At 35.9% G+C, this 23644-nt stretch overlaps 1 protein-coding gene across 1 annotated transcript in view; it reads left to right on the top strand.

Moving 5' to 3' along the window:
* The window catches only part of LOC102178713 (fibronectin type III domain containing protein 3C1-like), a 30098-nt gene extending 10338 nt beyond the window's left edge, over window positions 1-19760 (top strand). Inside the window, exons 5-22 of the mRNA XM_018043617.1 lie at window positions 2175-2389; window positions 3061-3896; window positions 4862-4914; window positions 5252-5394; window positions 7127-7186; window positions 7535-7673; window positions 8207-8260; window positions 8366-8487; window positions 8572-8746; window positions 9482-9568; window positions 9794-9932; window positions 10533-10601; window positions 11007-11125; window positions 11250-11355; window positions 14497-14603; window positions 14808-14921; window positions 15920-16069; window positions 19707-19760. Of these exons, the coding sequence (XP_017899106.1) occupies window positions 2175-2389; window positions 3061-3896; window positions 4862-4914; window positions 5252-5394; window positions 7127-7186; window positions 7535-7673; window positions 8207-8260; window positions 8366-8487; window positions 8572-8746; window positions 9482-9568; window positions 9794-9932; window positions 10533-10601; window positions 11007-11125; window positions 11250-11355; window positions 14497-14603; window positions 14808-14921; window positions 15920-16069; window positions 19707-19760 (2742 nt within the window). The remainder of the gene's footprint in view (window positions 1-2174; window positions 2390-3060; window positions 3897-4861; window positions 4915-5251; window positions 5395-7126; window positions 7187-7534; window positions 7674-8206; window positions 8261-8365; window positions 8488-8571; window positions 8747-9481; window positions 9569-9793; window positions 9933-10532; window positions 10602-11006; window positions 11126-11249; window positions 11356-14496; window positions 14604-14807; window positions 14922-15919; window positions 16070-19706) is intronic.
* The last annotated feature ends 3884 nt before the right edge of the window (window positions 19761-23644 follow it).

Raw genomic sequence — 23644 nt, 5'->3', positions numbered from 1 at the left:
CACTTTTTTAAAAATTCATTTATTTATTTTATATGGAGGCTAATTACTTTACAATATTGTGATGGGTTTTGCCATACATTGACATGAATCAACCATGGGTGTATATGTCATGTGTCCCACCATCCTGAACCGCCCTCCCTCCTCCCTCCCCACCTCATTCCTCTGGGTTGTCCCAGAGCACCAGCTTTGTGTGCCTTGCTTCATGCATTGAACTTGCACTGGTCATCTATTTTACATATGGTAATATACCTTTCAATTCCATTCTCTCATATCATCCCACCCTTGCCTTTTCCCACAGAGTCCAAAAGTCTGTTCTTTACATCTATGTCTCTTTTGCTGTCTTGCATATAGGGTTGTCATTGCCATCTGTCTAAATTCCACATATATGCTTTAATATACTGCATTGGTGTTTTTCTTTCTGACTTATTTCACTCTGTATAATAGGCTCCAGTTTCATCCACCTTATTAGAACTGCCTCAAATGCATTCTTTTTTATAGCTGAGTAATAGTCCATTGTGTATATGTACCACAACTTGCTTATCCATTAGTCTGCCAATGAACATCTAAGTTGCTTCCATATCCTAGCTGTTGTAAACAGTGCTTCAATGAACAGTAGGGTACATGTGTCTCTTTCAGTTCTGGTTTCCTCAGTGTGTATGCCCAGAAGTGGGATTGCTGGGTCATACGGCAGTTCAATTTCCAGTTTTTTTTTTAAGAAATCTCCACATTGTTCTTCATAGTGACTGTACTAGTTTTCATTCCCACCAACAGTGTAAGAGGGTTCCCTTTTCTCCACACACTCTCCAGCATTTATTGCTTGTAGACTTTGTGATGGCAGCCTACAATGGGCACTTTTTAAAACTTCCTCATATGTTTATCAAGTACCTAAAATGGGCAGAGGGCTTTGGCTCCTATAGAGATTAATAGGATATTACATGGCCTCAGAAATTTTACAATTGAGAATATGTCTTTTTCTATTGCTTGGCTGTGGAGATCAAGAACATAGTAAAGTCAATATGTGTATGTGTGTTTAGTCACTCAGTCATGTCCGACTCTTCGCAAGCCCATGGACTATAGCTTTGCAGGCTCCTCTGTCCATGGGGATTCTCCAGGCAGGAATACTGGAGTGGGTTGCCATGCCCTCCTCCAGGGGCTCCTCCCAACCCAGGGATCGAACCCAGGTTTCCCACATTGCAGGTGGATTCTTTACCATCTGAGCCACCAGGGAAGCCCAAGAATACTGACTGGAGTGGTTAGCCTATCCCTTCTCCAGGGGAACTTCGTTACCCAGGAATCGAACTGGGGGTCTCCTGCATTGCAGGCAGATTCTTTACCAGCGGAGCTAACAGGGAAGCCCAAAAGTCAATATAGTATGGTTTAATTCTAAATGGAATTATCTATTTAGGCAATGTCTAACAAAAATATAAATGTATGTACCCTTTCATCCAGCAGTTCTACATTGTGGAATTTATCCAAAGATGTATTTTTATAAATGTGGAATAATAAATGTAACAAATAAAATGTAAAATGTAACAAATAGCAAATAAAAGAATTATTTGTTATAATACTGTTTGTAATCACAAAAGGCTGGAAACAACCCACAAGCCTGTCATTGGAGGACTGTTGAAGTATATCCATTTAACGAGATAATAGATCACTAAGCAAATAAGCAGCAATGGAAAAAAAGGGGGGGGGAGGGGGAAGCCCTATGTATGATATAGAAAGATCTTCAAGTTATATTTCTATGTGTAAAAAACAAACTATAGAATGTGCAAATAATGCTACTTGTATGTAATTTAAGGAGGAAAAGCAAGAATCTGTATCCTTATTTGCTTGTAAGGCATAAAGAAATTCTGGAAGTTTTCATAAGAAACCAAGAACAGTAGTAATCTACTGGAGGGAAATAAGGTTTAGGAGGGAAACTTTTCATGTATTTTTAATACATTATGGTTTTGAACCATGACAATATATTATCTATTGTCAAAAGTTACATTTTTTTAAAAAATGTATAGAAAAGGAAGAAATATCTTGCCTCCCACTTGACATAGTTTTACTTCATTATTGGTGTTTGATCCTTTATGGTTTTAGAGCATAGAATAAAAATCTATAACATAGTAGGAAAATTCTGATTTTTATGGATTCTAATATGTTTATGACTCTGTTTTCCATCTTAGGTGGTGGAAGAAAATGGGATTCGAAAAATTATCATTGTGCCTCAGACAACCGACTACTACACGACCACGTCTGCTCCTGTACAAGTATCACACCTCATAGCACCAACTTTTATGTATCCACAAGCCACTCAACTGATATATCCCACATCTCAAGGGGAATTTCTGCCACCTTACATTCAAGAGCCTGTGCCGCAGCAACTGCCACCACCACCACTGCTGCCACCACCACCATTGCCACCACCACCACCACTGCCACCACCACCAGCAGCATTTATATATCATGAGCAGCATGGTAGTATATAATATTCTTAAACAGGAGATTTTTTAGTTTGTTAAAATTAACAGCTGTGGGCAACTATTAAAATTTAAAAAGTAGAAGACATATTTCAATAAATTGCATTTCATGCATATATATTATGATGGATAATAAGAGGCATTGGTTTATGTCTTATGCAAAATGCCCATAAAAAGAATTTTCTATAAATGTTTGTACTTTGACTTAACATGTAATTTATGATATTTATTTTACTGACTGGATCTATAGAATCATATTGACAAATCATAAAGGAATGTTTTCATTGTTAATGGCATACAGTGGTATTATAAAAGACACATTATAATCATCTTAAAACCTTAAAGTTTGGAAGTAGAGTTACTCCCTAGGAAAATACTATCTGTATTTGCTCATGTTTTCTTTCTGTATACTTCAGTACATAAATACACACATTAACATCTGTATTAAAGCAAAGCAGACTTTTTCTAAGTAAAGCATGGTTTATGAGTGCTTTTGGTGGTTTGAAAAAGATTTAAAAGGTTTTGAGATATGTAATTATTGTAATTATTAAGCAGTATTCATTATTCTTTTAGAAACCTATTCCCATGGGAGAGCAAATTATAACCAACTTGATGAAAGGGCTGGTGAAATGGAAGAACATATGAAGAAAGAAATGCAAGAAAGCCAGATTGATGGACACAAAAATAGCTGTATGATTACCAACACCTCACTGCTTTTGAACCAAGCTAATGATTTTTCCAATATTCCTGGTACTCTGAGCACTTACACTGTGGACTATGCTCCAAGCACCTGCACTGTTGACAATACTTCAAGCACCTACACTGTGGACAATACTTCAAGCACCTACACTGTGGACAATACTTCCAGCACTTACACTGTAGACAATGTTCCATGCACTTATACTACCAAAGACACGTTGAGTACCTGCACTGTGAACAATGCTCTGAACATTTACACTGCTGACAATACTCCCAGTACTGACACTGTTGACCACCCTCCAAGCACTTATATTACTGACAATACTCCCTTGAATTCTTCCATTGACCATGCTTCTAATATTTCCACCACAGACACTGATCTGCACCCTTCCACCAGTGAAAATAATGTTCAGAGCCCTTCCAGCACTAATTATGCCTCCAAGACTTCCACCTCTGACAGCACTCCCACACCACCACCTATTGACAGTACTCCAAGCTCTTCCATTCCTGACAGTGCTCCCAACCCTCCCATCTCTGAAAGTGCTCCAAGTACTTCTGCCACTGAAGTTGCTCTCAATACAGCCAATGCAACCAGCACTTCCAACACTGCTAGTGCTCATGTTGAAATTAGTCATGGAAACAAATGCATCAACCCAGGAAGCGAAGACATCAAGCAGAAACCAGGTGGAAAACAAAGCAAGAGTCTATCATCAAATACTGCAGAAAAAGGTAAGGTGAGGATTTTGGTTCTGTCGCCAGTGAACAGGCATCCTAATGTTAGGAGTCTCAGGGCATTTTAAATATCTAGGTGCCATTTTCTGCTTCCATTTCCGGTTGCCTTTTTTGTACCCTTACTTCCCAATTCTTAATAAAACCACAATTAGGCTGCCTTTTTAAATTATGGAGAAATGACCATCTTCATGCAAAACATGTCAGGTATCTTATATATGTATCACATAATTGTTTCTAGTTATCTGCCAGTAAAACATTGAAAATTACTCTATCATCCTAAAAAGTTCACATGATTTTACTTAAATTGAGAACTTTAGTTCACCTTTTGTTAGAGTTTATTTAATGGCATATGTTTTAGACTGCTTTCTTTTTTAAAAACTTTTTTTTTAATTTTTTATTTTTTTTTAATTTTAAAATCTTTAATTCTTACATGCGTTCCCAAACATGAACCCCCCTCCCACCTCCCTCCCCACAACATCTCTCTGGGTCATCCCCATGCACCAGCCCCAAGCAAGCTGCACCCTACGTCAGACATGGACTGGCGATTCAATTCTTACATGACAGTATACATGTTATAATTCCCATTCTCCCAAATCATCCCACCCTCTCCCTCTCCCTCTGAGTCCAAAAGTCTGGTATACACATCTGTGTCTTTTTTCCTGTCTTGCATACAGGGTCGTCATTGCCAACTTCCTAAATTCCATATATATGTGTTAGTATACTGTATTGGTGTTTTTCTTTCTGGCTTACTTCACTCTGTATAAATGGCTCCAGTTTCACCCATCTCATCAGAACTGATTCAAATGAATTCTTTTTAACGGCTGAGTAATACTCCATTAGATTGCTAATAGGTGTTAGTAGATCTCTTGGTGATGATATATTTGTAGTTGGGTAATGGGCATCTACCTTTATCTTGTTTTTGCCAATGTAATATTTTTGGGGGGTTGTTTTTCTACTTTTAGAATGCAGAACAGAACATGGAAAGTCTTGCTGTTTCAGCATTGAGAAACCTGTAGTAAGTAACTAAAGAGACTATTTAAGTATTTATTTTCATTTGCTTTGTCACTGTAAAACATGAAAATTCACTGATATTCTTCCCTAGCACAATTTTAATTTGAAGCCTTTACCTGGATATAATTTCATAATCTTCTTTAGCTGTTAAGTACATAAAGATCCAGTGTGGCATTGTTAAAGATAATATTAATAGCTCATTGTTTAGTCACAGTATTTAAGCACCTAATATGAAAAGAATGATATACTTAGCATCAAACAAGGTTTATGGAAAGATTACACCATAAATTACAAATTATAATTTTTAAGTATCCTCCTTGAATTCTTGTTATTTGTTTTAGGTTTCCAATATTCAGACAAGCTCCGCTGTTATTTCATGGAAGACACATGGTTCTGAGAAATGCAATCATACTAAATCCCCTGTAACATTTGAATTAGCAATATCTAACAGTGGTAAAAATGGAAAATACACAAATGTATATACGTAAGTCTCTTTTTAATCATCTCTCTTTTCTCATAGTTCAACTCAAATATGCTCTCTAAACCTTAGCTTATACCTAAGCTAAGAACTAAAGATTTTTCTGCAGGTTTTTTTTTCAAGCTTTGGGTGTAATTTTCTACAGAAATAGTTTTATAAGTGGTGGTAGGTTGCCGGGTCAGTTCACAAAATTCATTGAATCATAGGTATTTTAGAGCTGAAGGGAATCTTAGGTATCAACTGCTCCATTCTCTTCAGTTTACAGATGTCTTATATGACAAGTTTAGACTTGGGGAAGAAAAGATTTCCTCTAATTCTCCCTTCTCTTTTTTCACTTAAGGAAGCATGATGGTAGGCCTTTGTGTACACAAGGGAGGAAGTTGCATTGCAATGGAAATATAAGACTCGAGCTTTCCCGGGAATTTCATTACAGGCACTCATTATAATGTGGAACTATGGTAGCATAAGGAGAAGGAAATGACAACCCACTCCAGTCTTCTCGCCTGGGAAATCCCTTAAACAGAGGAGTCTGATGGGCTACAGTTCATGGGGTCGCAAAGAGTCAGATATGACTGAGCAACTGAGCACTCAGCACATGATAGCAGGAGAACGAGTTTAGGAAAGTGCTTAGAAGATAGAACCAGGACTAGAGAGAATACAATGGAGTACACAGTAAGAGCATAACCAAACACTTCCAACACCTTCTCAACTGGATAGGGACATGCAGTCTGAAAGAGAACAAGATGAGAGAGGCACAATGAAAAGGAAATCCTACACAGGAAAGAAAGAGAAGTTCTTCTGCCTACTAAACAACTAGGCAAGAAATAAGTCAGAGATCTCGAGCTGTCTTACAGCACCTTAAAAATCATAAACATCTTAAATTTTATTTGCTAGAATTTGTCATCTATTCAGAGACTCAAAGTGAAAATTTAAATGTAATTATGTAAAGTTTTATTTCTTTTATAATTAACGACTAGAAATTTTAATTTAAAAATTATAATACACAATCTTCTATATTGAGTAGAGTGATGAAAAGATGTAAAATGTGATGAAAAGCTATGTATAAAATTGTTTTGCTTGAATTTACATAATAGTCTTTTTCTGATATTATGTATTCCACAAAAGTCATTGTTTTTTAAAAATATATATACTTTGTCTATTCCTCTTATCACCCTACAACCTTGAGAGACCTTCACTTAGAAGCATAGGTCTTTGCTTAGAAGTAATAATCTTTTAGCTCTTTTCAGAGGCTATTTCAGGGTTTAGAAGCTCAGGAAGCTCCTTGAGGTGGTAGAGTACACCAAAGTTCTTATGAGTATTTGCTCAGGAAGATGTAGCTATAGGAGCACAGCCACTCTATCCACTGTAGCAGATAGGTGGCCACCCCCAAAAGACTGCTCTGTGTGAACAAATAAATTGCATGATGCATGGTGTCTTTGAGGCTTTTCATGTGAACATAATTTAAAATAAGCTAAAGACAAATCTGTATTATTACCGTGTGAAGAAGCTGTAGCAATAAAATAAAATTCCACTTCCTAGAGATATATTAACTTGGCATGCAAATAAAGAATTTTGAATTATTAATATCACATATTTTGCATTCTTATAAGATCTGTTAAAATTATCTAAACTTCAAGGAGAATTGTGCTTCATTATCAGTTGAATATATAAGATTAAGATTGTTACTTAGCTTTTAAATGTGTGTAAGATCTGTTATAATCAAAGGTTATCTCCACAGCGGTGATGAATTTACATTTACTCTACTTGATCTACAGCCATTCATGGTGTATTTTGTAAGGTAAGCACTCCACCCTACACAATCTCCCTCCATCATATAGCCAGTCCCACTCTTGAGTCTGTATCAGTTCACTACCTATAATTCCTATAGTCAGCCTTGCTACTTGCTAACAGAGTGGTCTTTCGTTCAAGTTTCAAAACAAGCCCCTACAAATCCAGCATTAGTTCACTGTCTTTCATTTAAAACAGGTAAGAGGGTGGTTTCTTTGCAAGGATATAGCTTTGTTCAGTTGGAAATTTTTTTATAATTAGCTCCTAAGAAATGTATCTGGAAACTCAAGTATGCAATTTAGTACATATGTTAGGATAAATATTTGAATGCTTACAACAATTGTCATTACATTTTTAGAATTACAACTGTAAGAGGCTCAGCACACAGAACTGTGTCTAAAGTGGTTAGCTTCACAACTCCAGGTTGCAAACCAGACCCTCCACTTGAACCCAAACTGATTAACCGATCCAAGAGCAGCCTGAATTTACAGTGGAAAGTAAGAATTTTATTGCCAAAACTACCTCAAAATGTTTTTTAATTTAAAAACATTCTTTCTACTTTGTCTTGAATGTTAAATATGAAATTTTGCATGCTTCATCTGACCTATTTCCCTAGCACTTTTCCATCTCCATAATCATCTTTCTCTTTCTGTCTATATAGAGCATCAAGTAAATGATAAATGTCAATCAGAATTTCAATAACTAATGAAAGTTGAAATGTCAATTTCTATAACCTAAATACATTTGTAATTGTGGCTACCAATAAGTCTTCCTCTCAATTTACTTTGAGTACTAACTTTCTTCCTTGCATAAAATTTAGGAAGCACAACAAAACATAAAATTTGGCATGTCCTATAGACTGTAAAAAGTACATTTTAACTTTAATATCTGAATTACTTCAAAAATAAAATGCAAACAGATTACTTTTACAGTGATTTCTTTTACTTTAGTCATGTATACGTGTGTGTGGGTGGGTGGGTATACTGTGTAAAAATAGCTCATCATAGTTTTATCTTTCTGATATTTTTAGGGTTCCAATGGTAATGGTTCCAAAATAAACAGCTTCCTTTTGGAATGGGATGAGGTAAGCAGTTTAACTTTTTTAAAGCACTTATTTGTAAATTATTAATATTATGATTTTTATTTGAAATATTTTATAATGTTCTAATATTTTATGTATATTATTAAGGGCAAAGGTGAAGACTTCAAAACTTGCTATATAGGTACCATGAAACAGCACAAGATCCTTAAACTGAATGCTTCTACAAAATATTCATTCAGATTAGCTGCAAAAAATAAGTTCGGCTTGAGGTACATTGAACTACTACAATATTTAAAAGTCTATACTTCAATAAGAACTTGAAACTAATTTTTCCATCTTCATTTATTTTTCAGTGATTTCAGTGAAATAGCAGTCTTCCACACATCAGGAACTATGCCTCCAACACCTTCACCCCCTAAGCTGAAAGAAGCGGGAGTCTGTAATTTGTCACTAGAATGGTGTGCCCCAACTAACACAAATCCAAATGACAGTCTTACTTATGTACTAGAAATGGAGGAAGCAGGATTGGTAAGTTTTTCTTTCATATCCTTTAATCTTCAACTTCAGTCTTAGGTATATTTTATATGCATTTTACTCTGAAAAAAATAAGATTTTATTAATTTAATTAACTTACTTTGATCAAAGTACATAATTCCTGAGTCTCAGTGTTCTGGGTGGGACCAGTGCAGAGCCAAGGTTAAGCAAGCCTATACAGGGAGATCTTAAGGTGCCCAAGTTCCTACAAATAAGTTAGAAGCAGCAACAGCCATAACAACAAAACAGAGACTCAGAGAAGTGTGTTAGTTCTTCAACTTTGCACCTATCCTGGACAAACTTGCATGGTCACACAGCTCTCCTACATACTTCACCAGGGCAAGCCATTTCCTCACCTCCCTGAATCTTTGATGTGGGTGGAGGGGAAATTGTTTCATTTCGTTTCGAACTTTCAAGTCTATACTGAATAGACTAGTCAACTTAAAAAGCAACTGTAACTTTTATGTTATGTATATTTTACCACATTTTAAATAAAATAACTAATTAGATTTTTGTGTAATATGTTAAGTGCCTTCATACGCATTATCTCGTTACATCCTGAAAAAAGGAGCCCTTTAAAGTAGAAATTATCTCTATTTTTTTAATACAGAGAAACTGAATTTCAGAGTCTAAGGGCTTTGTCAGGACCATCCAGATGGAAAATAAGTTGAATTTGGAACTTGAACCCAGGCCTGTCTCATCCCTAAATCCATTGTCTTTCATTTCCAGGGGTTGGGTTTTAAACCTCAATACAACGGAGAAGATCTTTTATGCACTATAAGAAACCTTCAGAGAAGTACTACATACAAGTTCAGGGTATGTGGATATAATTTATAACTTGTATCATATTTTAATATAAAAGTATACACTTCACTAAAGATAAAAATGAGTGTCTTTGGGGGTTGAAATGAAACCTTTTTGTATTCAGTTCTCAGAAATTTTCAAGTAACTTGCTTTACAGTGTTATTTGCAAACTGCACATTTTCAAATCACACGTTTATTTCCAATCGTCAACCAAAGTATTCTCTTTTACTCAAGCAGATCTTTGTGTGCAATACAGAAGGAATAAGCAACCCTAGTAGAGAAGTAAAATATGCTACCTGTCCAGATAAGCCTGGATCCCCTAAAAAACCATATATAAAGGGAAAGATCCATGCACACAGAGTAAAAATTGGATGGGGTAAGTAATGTTTTTCTATTTTAAAACTTACTCTAAATATTAACTATTGAGAAAAAAATCTTCCTCTAATTGCCCTCAACTTAACAAAGTAGTCTCTTAACCATTTGTGTGTTAAATATTTTACCATATAAATGTTCCATTATAAACTATGTTCTTTTTTCTAGTTCTCTATTGCTATCTCATTAATTCATATATGAACAAATTACTGAACTTTATATGAGCCTTTAAAATTATGGTTATTACAAGTAAGATTATATCTAATATAGATGCAGTAATTAGGACACGCTGATGATAAATATCAACTTGAGAGGATATTATACAAATTATTTTGCCTCTAAACTGGAAAAATCCACTTTAAGGTACATACAATTAGCATTTCAGTCTCTTGCAAATAACTTTAAAATGTTACTAAAGTAACATTTTAACAATGTAATTTGATTATGTTCTTATGATCTTTATTAATATCTGAATATTAATATCCTGTTAAGTTTGATGTTTGCATTTTTCTTCCATGAAAAATCTTAATTTATGAGATAACATTGCAATGAAAGACTTTTAAGTTTACTTAAGAATAATTTTAATTTTATTTCTCTTTTTCAGAACCACCCGAAGATAATGGTGGGACAAACATTTCAAGTTACAGTTTAGAAGTTAGGGAGAATTTGGATGGTAAGGCATCATGATTTTTTAATGTTTCATTCTGAAATAATTTTCGACTTTCCTAGAAGCTGCAAAAAATAGTATAGAGAATTCCCATGTGCAACCTTCACTTAGCTTCTTCTAATATTAATATCTTAGTGCAATATCATAGAGCAATTATCAAAGCCAGGAAATTGCCACTGGTATAATACTATTAACTAAACCCCAGAACTTACTTGGATTTCTCCAGTTTTTGATAACAAATCATATTTACTAACTGATCTAGTATTATTTTATGGTTAATTCTATGGAGAATATAATTAATTACTGTAAGTAGGTGATTGGACAGTAGTTAACTTCCAAAATGGTATATACATGAGATAAGATGTATAAGCTACCTATAATAATTGGACAAATTTACTTCTATCCCTTCAGTGAATCTCTGGAACATAATCTACAATGGAACCGCAAGGGAATTTCTATACAATCACCTGCAACCTGGTACTACATATAAATTAAGAGTCTTTTGCACTTCACCTATAGGCCATAGCCAGGTGAGAAAAGAGAGAAAGAAAAGTTTTTAAATTGAGTATTGAAATGAATTGTATAATATTACTAAACGTTTTACAAAACTAAACTTGAATTCAGTAGCCATAAGGTACTTTGTATTTTTCTTAGCCCTCAGATATATTGACTGTTCAGACACCTAATCTTTCTCCTGCATCTTGCCGTCCTCCACCCTTGAATGGTAAAGTGCAGTCCAAAGAAACCAACATCCAATGCAGTAAGGCTTCTTCTGTGATTTGAATTACTGACTTAAATTTCCTGTTTTGTAACTTCTGATTTTTATATTGATATATTCAGTTGGCCAAAAAGTTTCTTTGGTTTTAAGTAAAAATTAAAGACACATTTTTCATTTTTACCAATAACTTAATTGAACAACATGTTCACCGTTTTCTTCTACTGCCTTCTGCCATTTTTCAGGCAACTTCATAACTCCATCTTCCCAAAAATTTCTTTTTGAGCAAAAGACTGTTCCAGGTGTCTTTTACAGTATTCCAAGGAATTGAAAATTTTTTTCATTAAGAGAATTTTATAAACACTGAAATAAATGGAAATCTGAAGGTGAAATGTCTGGTAAATATAGCAGATGAATTAGGACTTCCCAGACAAGCTGTAACTGTTTTTGCCTGGTCATCAAAAAACATGTAGTCTTATGTTATACTGATGGAAGATTATATGTTTCCTGTTTATTAATTCCGGTGCTTTTCATCAAGTGTGGCTTTTAGTTGGTCTAATTGGGAGCAGTACTTATAGGAATTAATCGTTTGGCTTGCCAGAGGAGCTCATAATACAGGACTCCCTTCCAATCCCACCATGTACGCAACATCACCTTCTTTGGATGAAGACGCCTTTGATGTGGTTGATGGTGGTTCATTTCACTTACCTCATGATCTCTTCCATTCCACGTTATTGTACAGTATCCACTTTTCATCACCCATCACAATTTGTTTTTAAAACAGAATGTTTTCATTATGTTTAAATACAGAATCACGTGAGGAATTATGATCAAGGTTTTTTTCGCTTAACTTTTGTGGACCCCAAACATCAAAGCGATTAACATAACCAAGCTCGTGTGAATGATTTTCAAAACTTCATTTGGATATTTGGAGTATGTCAGCTATCTACCACAAGGTATAACATTGATTGTTCTCAATTAATGTTTCAATTTGATCCTTATCAACTCCAGCTGATCTACCAACTATGGAGCATCATTGAGGAAGAAATCTCAAATAAGAAACTTCACAAACCACTTTTGATGTGTTCAATCAGCCACAGCATCTTCTCCATATACTTCACAAATCTTTTTTGGTGTTCTTACCTTTTTTGAAATAATAAATCAAAATGTGCTGAAACGTTGCTTTTTTCTTCCATCTTCAACATTAAAATAGATACAAAAACTCACCAATTTCATTAAATTTTTTTAAATGCATGCTGGCATGATAGCTGTTACAATACAAGCTTACAAATTTGTTTTCAATGAAATTAAAGGCAGCTAAGCTCTTGTTGAAGCTGGTTTTAGAAAAGGCAGAAGAACCAGAGATCAAATTGCCAACATCCGCTGGATCATCGCAAAAGCAAGAGAGTTCCAGAAAACATCTATTTCTGCTGTATTGACTATGCCAAAGCCTTTGACTATGTGGATCACAATAAAATGTGCAAAATTCTGAAAGAGATGGGAATACCAGACCACCTGACCTGCCTCATGAGAAACCTATATGCAGGTCAGGAAGCAACAGTTAGAACTGGACATGGAACAACAGCCTGGTTCCAAATAAGAAAAGGAGTACGTCAAGGTTGTATATTGTCACCCTGCTTATTTAACTTATATGCAGAGTACATCATGAGAAACGCTGGGCTGGAAGAAGCACAAGCTGGAATCAAGATTGCCAGGAGAAATATCAATAACCTCAGATATGCAGATGACACCACCCTTATGGCAGAAAGTGAAGAGGAACTAAAAAACCTCTTCATGAAAGGGGAAGAGGAGAGTGAAAAAGTTGGCTTAAAGCTCAACATTCAGAAAACTAAGATCATGGCATCTGGTCCCATCACTTCATGGCAAATAGATGGGGAAACAGTGGAAACAGTGTCAGACTTTATTTTGGGGGGCTCCAAAATCACTGAAGATGGTGATTGCAGCCATGAAATTAAAAGACGCTTACTCCTTGGAAGGAAAGTTATGACCAACCTAGATAGCATATTGAAAAGCAGAGACATTACTTTCTCAACAAAGGTCCGTCTAGTCAAGGCTATGGTTTTTCCTGTGGTCATGTATGGATGTGAGAGTTGGACTGTGAAGAAAGCTGAGTGCCGAGGAATTGATGCTTTTGAACTGTGGTGTTGGAGAAGATTCTTGAGAGTCCCTTGGACTGCAAGGAGATCCAACCAGTTCATTCTAAAGGAGATCAGTCCTGGGTGTTCTTTGGAAGGAATGATGCTGAAGCTGAAACTCAAGTACTTTGGTCACCTCATGCGAAGAGTTGACTCATTTGAAAAGATTCTGATGCTGGGAGGGATTGGGGGCAGGAGGAGAAGGGGACGACAGAGGATAAGATGGCTGGATGGCATCACCGACTTGATGGACATGAGTTTGAGTGAACTCCGGGAATTGGTGATGGACAGGGAGGCCTGGCATACTGCGATTCATGGGGTCACAAAGAGTCGGACACAACTGAGCGACTGAACTGAACTGAACTGAACTGAAGCCCTACTAGAGCCATCTTACAGAAAATAAATGAGCATTTTGGCCAACTCAATATTAAATCTATTAAAACAGAATAAATGGTTTTCTTTTAGTGTAAAATCAAATAATGTCTAGAAAGTTATTTCTTGGTAATTAAGATCAAAAAAATTTTAATATCTAGGAATTAAAAGTTAACTAACACAAATTGGTATAATTTGAACTTTTTGTTACTTTAGCATAGAGTAACTGTTATATGTTTAACATATCTTCTTAAATTATATTGTGTTTTTAAGTACCATCCTTAAAATTTGCAATTTTTAAGCTAATTTTGTATATTTTTCAGATAGTAAGAAGTTGCTAAATAACACAGGGAGCCTAGCCTGGCACTCTGTGATGACCCAGAGAGATGGAATGAGGGGAAAGGAGAGAGGGGAGAGAGCAGAAAGGCATACATATGTGTGTGTGTGTGTATATATATATATATATATGTACATGCATAATTACACTGAAGCCTGTCATGCTGCAGTCCATGGGGTCGTGAACAGTTGGACATGACTTGGCAACTGAAAAACATATAATTATGACTGATTTGCATTGTTGTGTGGCAGAAATCAACACAAAATTGTAGTTTTTCATCCATTAAAAAAGAAAAATTTAAAAAATTGTATATTTTTACAGACAATTCTCCTTCAAAAGGAAACTCTGAAGCACTTACAAATGTCAAAAAGGCAACTGGTAACCAAGATGATGCACAAGGGCACTCTGGCTCAGAAGTGAGAGACACAGTGAGTAAATTCATTCCTAGAGAATTAAGTTTCTGGTTAAAAGCAACAAATAAATCTGGGGATACTAAATTGTTCAGCTAACCATTTGTAGTTCATTTCACTTTGGCTGAATACATGCTTCTACTTCTTATCAAGGTGGGGAGTAAACATCCCTGCACAATCATTTATATGTCTGCTTATTTGTTTGTTTGTGTTTATTTGTAGTCTGGATCTCATTCGGCGACATGTGAAACTGCTCCAGTCCCAAGCCCTCCTACTCAATGTGGTATACCTGTGCTAACCTGCAAGAGTCCAACCTGTGTTGTTGTTAGTTGGGAAGTACGTTATCAGTTTATTAATTTTGGTGATATAAAAGCACAATAATTGGTTTAGAAATTGCTTTTAAAGTCTATAACTTCCTAAGGATTCAGAGTCTAGATTAGGGTTCCATAAATCTTGGACCATGGTTTTAGAACACACCTAAGACCTGTTGCTAGTGCTATTAGAAAGGCTAAGGCTATGGTAATCCTGCTTTCCAAATCTTATATTTTTGAAGGATAATAAATTTAGAAAACCAAAGAGACAATCAATATGCAACCAATTGAATTTTTTAAACTAAAATGAGAGATAGTAAAATTAAATATATTTATAGTTTTTTTAAAGTTTCATTGGGAAACCTCTGGTAGTCTTTTTGCATATACCCACAGTATGACACATAAGAAATGTGACTGTGAAGTAATGAAGATTTTTTTTTAATGTACATCCATTTGAATATCTTCCCCTTCAAACTAATCAAACTCAAAAAGAATTGGCCTAGTTATCAAGCCCCCTAGGTATCTTTGATTTTTTCTTCCCTTTTTCCCAAATTCTAGCAGAGAATTTTTAGCATTAACAAAAAACCTTTAGTCTGATAATAATAAATAATTACCTAAAATGAAAGAGAATGTAAAAATATAAAGAGAGAGATATGAATCACTTTACTGTATACCTGAAATGAAACATTATAAATCAACTATATTACAATAAATTTTTTTAAATAATAATAAGTGATTGACCTGTTCACACCCCTGTATAAAAGCCAGACAGTACTGAGCTTTGTGTTTGATCCCACTAGTATGTTGGATTATCCAATCATTTCTCTTAATTTTATTTGAGCCATTTAATGTTAATTATAGTGTTCAACATTATGTTTCTTTCTGTACTTGTCTATATTTCATTCCATTTAATAGATTATAGGCTTTGACACTGAAAGGATCATATTGTTACTTTCCATAGTATTGAGTATAGTGACTCTTTATAGAAAGAGCTAAATTTTTTGTTTTTGTTGCATTTTTCAGATTCCTGTATGTAATGTTGCAGAAATCACTGATTACAGACTAGAGTGGGGACAAACTGAAGATTCAATGCACTTGATTTACACTGGCCCTTGTTTGAGCTATGAAGTTAAAGGTCTCATTCCTGCCACTATGTATTTTTGCAGAGTTCAGGTAATCCTAACAGTTCTTCCAATGTAAGCAAAGTATTAAGCTATGCTATTCACATTCATAATATACCATTTCCAGTGTAAAGACCAGAAGGGAGTCATAGACTTCCAAATCTTAAATATTCATCATATCCAGCAACAACATTCTGGGTTCCTTTACCTTGCTTTTAAAGCCTCACATAATCTGGTACCTACTTTCTCTTTTTAAATTTATTTATTTTTTAATTGAAGGATAATTGCTTTACATAATTTTGTTGTTTTCTTTCAAACATCATCATGATGGCATCTACTTTCTATTCCAACTTGATCTGACATTATTTTCTCTTCAGTTCTATATTTCCCAAATTTCCCTGAACTCACTTGAAATGCTTTTATAAAACACTGAATTCTGAACCTCCACTCAGACCTACTGAATCAAATTTTTTAATCCAGAGATCTACTAATCTGTATATTATAAAAGCACCCAAAGTGATAATTATCGTTAATTAGGAAAAACTGCACAAACCATACCAAACAAGTCTGCTGCCACCCCAAGTATGTTTTGTACATTTGTTCATATTGGTTGTTTGCCTATCTTGTTCCATAAAGCCAAGCTTCTGCATGAATGCTTCCCTGAATACCTCAGGTAGAAGTGATCCCTTCATCTTCTACTAGAATTAGAAAATTTATAACTTTAAAGTTTGGGGAAACAGCCTGCATTTAGAATTACCTGATATGTTGTCCATATAGTGTTAAGCCATCAAATCCTAGGAACCCTAGTACTGGTACCTGAGCTGCATGTTCCAGATTGCCTTGCATAACTGGAAGTGGGGGGGGGGGTGTTTAACTATTTTTTTTAGAAAAGAATCCTTTGTAATATTTTTGGATACTCTTATTTTTGTATTATAAAAATGCTCTCACGATATATATTTATTAGACAGCCACCACAATAGTTCAAAGAATAGGGGAGTTTATGAACATTAAGGTTGCTGTACTGGGTCAGACATTAATGGTGAGACATTAATTAATTTAAAAGATATTAGAGAGCTAAAAATCAATGGACTAGCTTCTAGCCAAGACAGAGTACCCCCATAATTCCCAGGTCTTCCCTCTTACAACCAAAAAATCCTGAGCATAATACAATAAGCAAACATAGGAAAACTCTGAATGCTGAAAAGAAAGAAAAATGTGGAAGGAAAAAAATCCTGGGGAACTCACAACTTGAATAACACAGTGGTGAGCCCCTGGACTTCCTTATCATCTCTCATATAGCCCAAAAAGGGTGTGAGAGAAGTCTCCAACTCAAAATTTCCAAAAGGGACAGACAGAACAAAAACTCCAAGAAAAGCCTGTTCCACCTCAGCCCCAGCAAAATGACTGGCAATAGGGTGGCCTAACAAAAGAAAATATTGTTCACAATACCCACTTTACTCCACCCAAACATCAACAGAAAAATTACACATATCCCTATCCTTCCCCACCCCTGAAATTTCAACAGGCCAAGTAGGAAGCTGACTATCCAATTTACCCCAAAAGCAAGCAACATGCTCTAATTTCCCTAGCCAGAGGTATCAGTTTTGGCAGGGCCAAGCAGGTAATTAACTTCCATCCTCTGCCTGGCAGAAGCAGACAGTACTCTGCTTCCATTCCCCTGCTAACTGGTGTCAGCATGGCCAAGCAGGGAGCTTCCAGTCTTCCACACCTCTCTCATGGAAGCAGGCAGCAGCTCTCTAATTCCCCTGTAAGGGTAGTGTTGGCAAGCTCAGCCTCCACCCTCACCCAGCAGCAATGTACTGAACAAAGTGGTATGATTCAGGCTAGTTAGCTCTCTACTTTCCTCCTGCCCCTGTGTCAGTGAGACCCAGAGTGAAGCTCAACTTACATGTGCACCTACCAGCCCTGAGACTGAAAGACAATATGGGAAGCAGAGCTAGTCAGCACTCAGGCCCACCCGCCTTCACCTGCTGTCAGTAGGTTCCAGTGGAGAGCTCAGTCTCCATATCTTCTCAGCCATTAGAGAGGGATCTAGGTGTTGAGAAAGTTATGCTACTTGGTGCCTCTTTCTCCCCATTCTCTTCCCTTGGTGTCATTAAGACCCAGCTGGTAGCCAAGTTCACACTTCCACCCTTAATAAATAGAGGTGTTAGTCCTGCACTTCCCTTCTCCATGGTATCGGCACAACCCGGTGAGGAGTTGAGTTTATACCCACACTCAGAGACAGTGATGCAGTACAAATAGTTGCCCTACTTTTGCTAGAAAGAAATCAAAGGGGCCTAGACAAGAGCTGAACTTCCACCCTACCCAACTTTTGCACTATACCTCTGGAGGGAAAAAGTCTACTAAATTCAGTTCAATTCAGTTGCTCAGTCATGTCTGACTCTTTGCAACCCCATGGACTGAAACATGGCAGGCTTCCCTGTCCATCACCAACTCCCAGAGCCTACTCAAACTAATGTCCATTGGGTTGGTGATGTTATCCAACCATCTCATCCTTTGTTGTCCACTTCTCCTCCTGCCCTCAATCTTTCCAAGCATCAGGGTCTTTTCCAATGAATCAGTTCTTCGCATCAGGTGGCCAAAGTATTGGAGTTTCAGCTTCAACATCAGTCCTTCCAATGAATATTCAGGGCTGATTTCCTTTAGGATGGACTGGTAGGACTTCCTTGCAGTCCAAGGGACTCTCAAGAGTCTTCTTCAACACCACAATTCAAAAGCATCAATTGTTCAGCACTCAGCTTTCTTTCTAGTCCAACTCTCACATCCATACATGACACTGGAAAAACCATAGCTGTTGACTAGATGGACCTTTGTTGGTAATGTTTCTGTTTTTTAGTATGCTATCTAGGTTGGTCATAGCTTTTCTTCTTTTAATTTCATGGCTGCAGTCATCATCTGTTTTTTGTTTTTTGTTTTTTTTTAATAGTCTACTAAAATATGATTAAATGAGATCCAGGTCTCAAAGTATAATATTCAAAATGTCCAGAATAAGTAATCATTTGTCATAACAAGAACCAGGAAAATCTCAACTCCAATGACAAAAAACAACAGACTCTGTGAAGTAAGTCAGAGGTTTGAGTTATCTGAAAAGGGCTTAAGCAGCCATCAAAAAAATATTCTGACCAGTAATTGTGAGTTATCCTGAAACAAATAAAAAAATATTAAAAATCTAAACAAAGAAATAGAAGTTGTAGAAGAAAACCAAATGGAAATTACAGAACTTAACAATACAATAACAAAATAAAAGCTTGATTGAATGGGCTTAATAGTAAACTTGAGATGGCAAAAGATATAGTCAGTGAACTTGAGGACAGATAATAGAATTTACCCATTCTCAACACCAGGAAGGATTTAGAAAAAAAAAAAAAAGAATGATTTCAGAGATATATGAAATAACAAAATACCTAATGTCCATATCATTAAACCCCAGCAGGAGAGAAGAGAAAGAGAAGGAGTGAAAAATTATTCAAAAAACAATAAAAAGCATTACAATTTGGGGAAAAAACATAATCCAAAAGTTTTTAAAAGCTGGATAAATCCAAAATAAACCTGAATAAACCCACACAACTAAGCCACATCTTAACTAAATTCTGGAAACAAAAAAAGAAAGAAAAATATCTAAAATGTTACCCTCGCAGAAGAAAATGTAGGCACTTTACTTATAGGTGAACATCAATCCAGATGACAAAGGATACGCCTCTCACGGACTGAAAGCATGAAAGACTCAGCAAGAAAATGGCAAGCATACATTTATATTATATCAATTAGAATTAGGAACTCTACGGCAGAACTTTGAGGCATACTTGCACCTTAATTGTCTATTATACGGTCTATGCTCACAATAACAATATTGTGAAAGGAGGTAGTTTGGCAAAAGGAGGAGAAGAATTCTTTGCAGATACTGGAGACTAGGCTTCATGCAATGTCATCTACTTGAAAAGGTTGTGACCATTTTCTTGCTGGTCTTCATGTTTCAGTGAGGTATCCTTTGTCATCTGGATTGATGTTCACCTATAAAGTGATAAGTTACCATTTTTCTCTGGGTACTTTTAAGATATTTTTTTTTCTTTTTTGTTAATTTAGTTAAGATGGGCATTATGTGGGGTTTATTCAGGTTTATTTGTGGATTTATCCAGCGTTTAAAAACTTTTGGATTATGTTTTTTCGCCAAATTGGTAATGCTTTTTATTGTTTTTTGAATAATTTTTCACCCTTCTCTTTCTCTCTCTCCTGCTGGGGTTTAATGATATGGACATTAGGTATTTTGTTATTCATATATCTCTGAAATCATTCTTTTTTTTTTTTTTCTAAATCCTTCTGGTGTTGAGAATGGGTAAATTCTATTATCTGTCCTCAAGTTCACTGACTATATCTTTTGCCATCTCAAGTTTACTATTAACCATTCAATCAAGCTTTTATTTTGTTATTGTATTGTTAAGTTCGTATTTCCATTTGGTTTTTTTCTACAACTTCTATTTCTTGTTTGATTTTTAATATTTTTTTATTTGTTTCAGGATAACTCACAATTACTGGCAGAATATTTTTTTGATGGCTGCTTAAGCCCTTTTCAGATAACTCAAACCTCTGACTTACTTCACAGAGTCTGTTGTTTTTTGTCATTGGAGTTGAGATTTTCCTGGTTCTTGTTATGACAAATGATTACTTATTCTGGACATTTTGAATATTATACTTTGAGACTGGATCTCATTTAATCATATTTTAGTAGACTATTAAAAAAAAACAAAAACAAAAACAGATGATTGACTGCAGCCATGAAATTAAAAGAGAAAAGCTATGACCAACCTAGATAGCATACTAAAAAACAGACACATTACCACAAGGTCCATCTAGTCAACAGCTATGGTTTTTCCAGTGTCATGTATGGATGTGGAGAGTTGGACCTCACGAAAGGTGCCTATCGCTTCAGCCGTGTCCGACTCTGTGCGACCCCATACACGGCAGTCCACCAGGCTCCCTGTCCCTGGATTCTCCAGGCAAGAACACTGGAGTGGGTTGCCATTTCCTTCTCCAAGCATGAAAGTGAAAAGTGAAAGTGAAGTCGCTCAGTCGTGTCCGACTCTTCGCGACCCCATGGACCTGCATCAATGGTATTTTCCAGGCAAGAGTACTGGAATGGGGTGCCATTGCCTTCTCCACCAGCCTCCTCTAGTGTTGTTCAAATCCAATGTCTCCCTATTCATTCTCTGTCTGGATGACCTATCTATAGCTGACGATGGGGTACTAAAGTCCTCAACTATTATTGCATTGCATTTATTTCTCACTTTAGCTCTGTTTATGTTTGCTTTTACATAATTACATGTTCTAATGTTAGATGTATAAATATTTTAAATTGTGTTATTTTCTTGATGTATAAACAACCTTGCATTATACCAATGATACATTATTTGTCTCTTTTAACCATTTTTAGTTTAATCTACTTTAATCTATTAGTTTAATCTATTTTCTCTGGTATAAGTGGTTTATCCCTGCCCTTTTGTTTGTTTCCATGTTTATTATTTGTTTGAAACATCTTTTTCCATCCCTTATTCTCAGACTGTGTCTTTAAGACTAAGGTGAGTCTCTCAGAGGCAGCATACTGTTTTGTTTTTTGTTTTTTCTACATTCAGCTATTCTATATCTTTCAATTGGAGAATTTAGTCTATTTGTGTTTAAATTATTGGTAAGAAAGAACATATTATGGTCACTTTGTTTATTGTTTTCTCATAGATTTGTAGATCTATATTTCTTTGCTTCTTATCTTGCATCTTTTATTGTGTTTTGATATCTTTTTGTATTAGCAAGCTTTGACTTCATTCTTGTGCCCTTTTGTGTATTTGCTACAGGATTTTCCACAGTGATTAATATGGGCTTTACATAAAATATCTAAAATTATGATATCTTATTTTATTTTTTGATATAAATTTATTTATTTTAATTTGAGGGCTAATTACTTCACAATATTGTATTGGTTTTGCTATACATCAACATGAATCCATCATGGGTGTACACGTGTTCCCCATCCGGAACCTCCCTCCCACCTCCCTCCCCATCCCATCCCTCTGGGTCATCCCAGTGCACCAGCCCCGAGCATGCTGTATCGTGCATCAAACCTGGACTGGCAATTTGTTTCACCTATGATATTACACATGTTTCAATGCCATTCTCCTAAATCATCCCACCCTCAACCTCTCCCACAGAGTCCAAAAGACTGTTCTATACATCTGTGTCTCTTTTGCTGTCTCACATAGAGTGTTATCATTACCATCTTTCTAAATTCCATATATATGCATTAGCATACTGTATTGCTGTTTTTCTTTCTTTTTTATTTTTTAAATTTTAACTTTTATTTTATTTTACTTTACAATACTGTATTGGTTTTGCCATACATTGACATGAATCTGCCATGGGTGTACATGAGTTCCCAATCCTGAACACCCCTCCCACCTCCCACCCCATATCATCTCTCTGGATCATCCCCGTGCACCAGCCCCAAACATCCTGTATTGAACATAGACACGATTTGTTTCTTACATGATAGTATACATGTTTCAATGCCATTCTCCCAAATCATCCCCCACACTCTCCCTCTCCCTCAGAGTCCAAAAGTCCATTCTATACATCTGTGTCTCTTTTGCTGTCTCGCATACAGGGTTATCATTACCATCTTTCTAAATTCCATATATATGTGTTAGTATACTGTATTGGTGTTTTTCTTTCTAGCTTACTTCACTCTGTATAATAAGCTCCAGTTTCATCCACGTCATCAGAACTGATTCAAATGTATTCTTTTGAATGGCTGAGCAATATTCTATTCTGTATAGGTACCACAGCTTTTTTATCCATTCATCTGCTGATGGACATCTAGGTTGTTTCCATGTCTTGGCTATTATAAACAGTGCTGTGATGAACATTTGGGGTACACGTGTCTCTTTTGATTCTGGTTTCCTCAGTGTGTATGCCCAGCAGGGGGATTGCTGGGTCATAAGGTAGTTCTATTTCCAGTTTTTTAAGGAATCTCCACACTGTTCTCCATAGTGGCTGTACTAGTTTGCATTCCCACCAACAGTGTAAGGGGGTTCCCTTTTCTCCACACCCTCTCCAGCATTTATTGCTTGTAGACTTTTTGGATAGCAGCCATTCTGACTGGCGTGAAATGGTACCTCATTGTGGTTTTGATTTGCATTTATCTGATAATGAGTGATGTTGAGCATCTTTTCATGTGTTTGTTAGCCATCCGTATGTCTCCTTTGGAGAAATGTCTGTTTAGTTCTTTGGCCCACTTTTTGATTGGGTCATTTATTTTTCTGGAATTAAGCTGCAGGAATTGCCTGTAGATTTTTGAGATTAGTTCTTTGTCAGTTGCTTCACTTGCTGTTATTTTATCCCACTCTGAAGGCTGTCTTTTCACCTTGCTTAGTTTCCTTTGTTGTGCAGAAGCGTTTAATTTTAATTAGGTCCTATGTGTTTATTTTTGCTTTTATTTCCAATATTCTGGGAGGTGGGTCATAGAGGATCCTGCGTGACTTATGTCCAAGAGTGTTTCGCCTATGTTCTCCTCTAGGAATTCTATACTTTCTGGTCTTACATTTAGATCTTTAACCCA

This window comes from Capra hircus (assembly GCF_001704415.2).
Source record: "Capra hircus breed San Clemente chromosome X unlocalized genomic scaffold, ASM170441v1, whole genome shotgun sequence".
Lineage (NCBI taxonomy): Eukaryota > Metazoa > Chordata > Mammalia > Artiodactyla > Bovidae > Capra > Capra hircus.
This window is presented reverse-complemented; position numbering and strand designations above follow the sequence as displayed.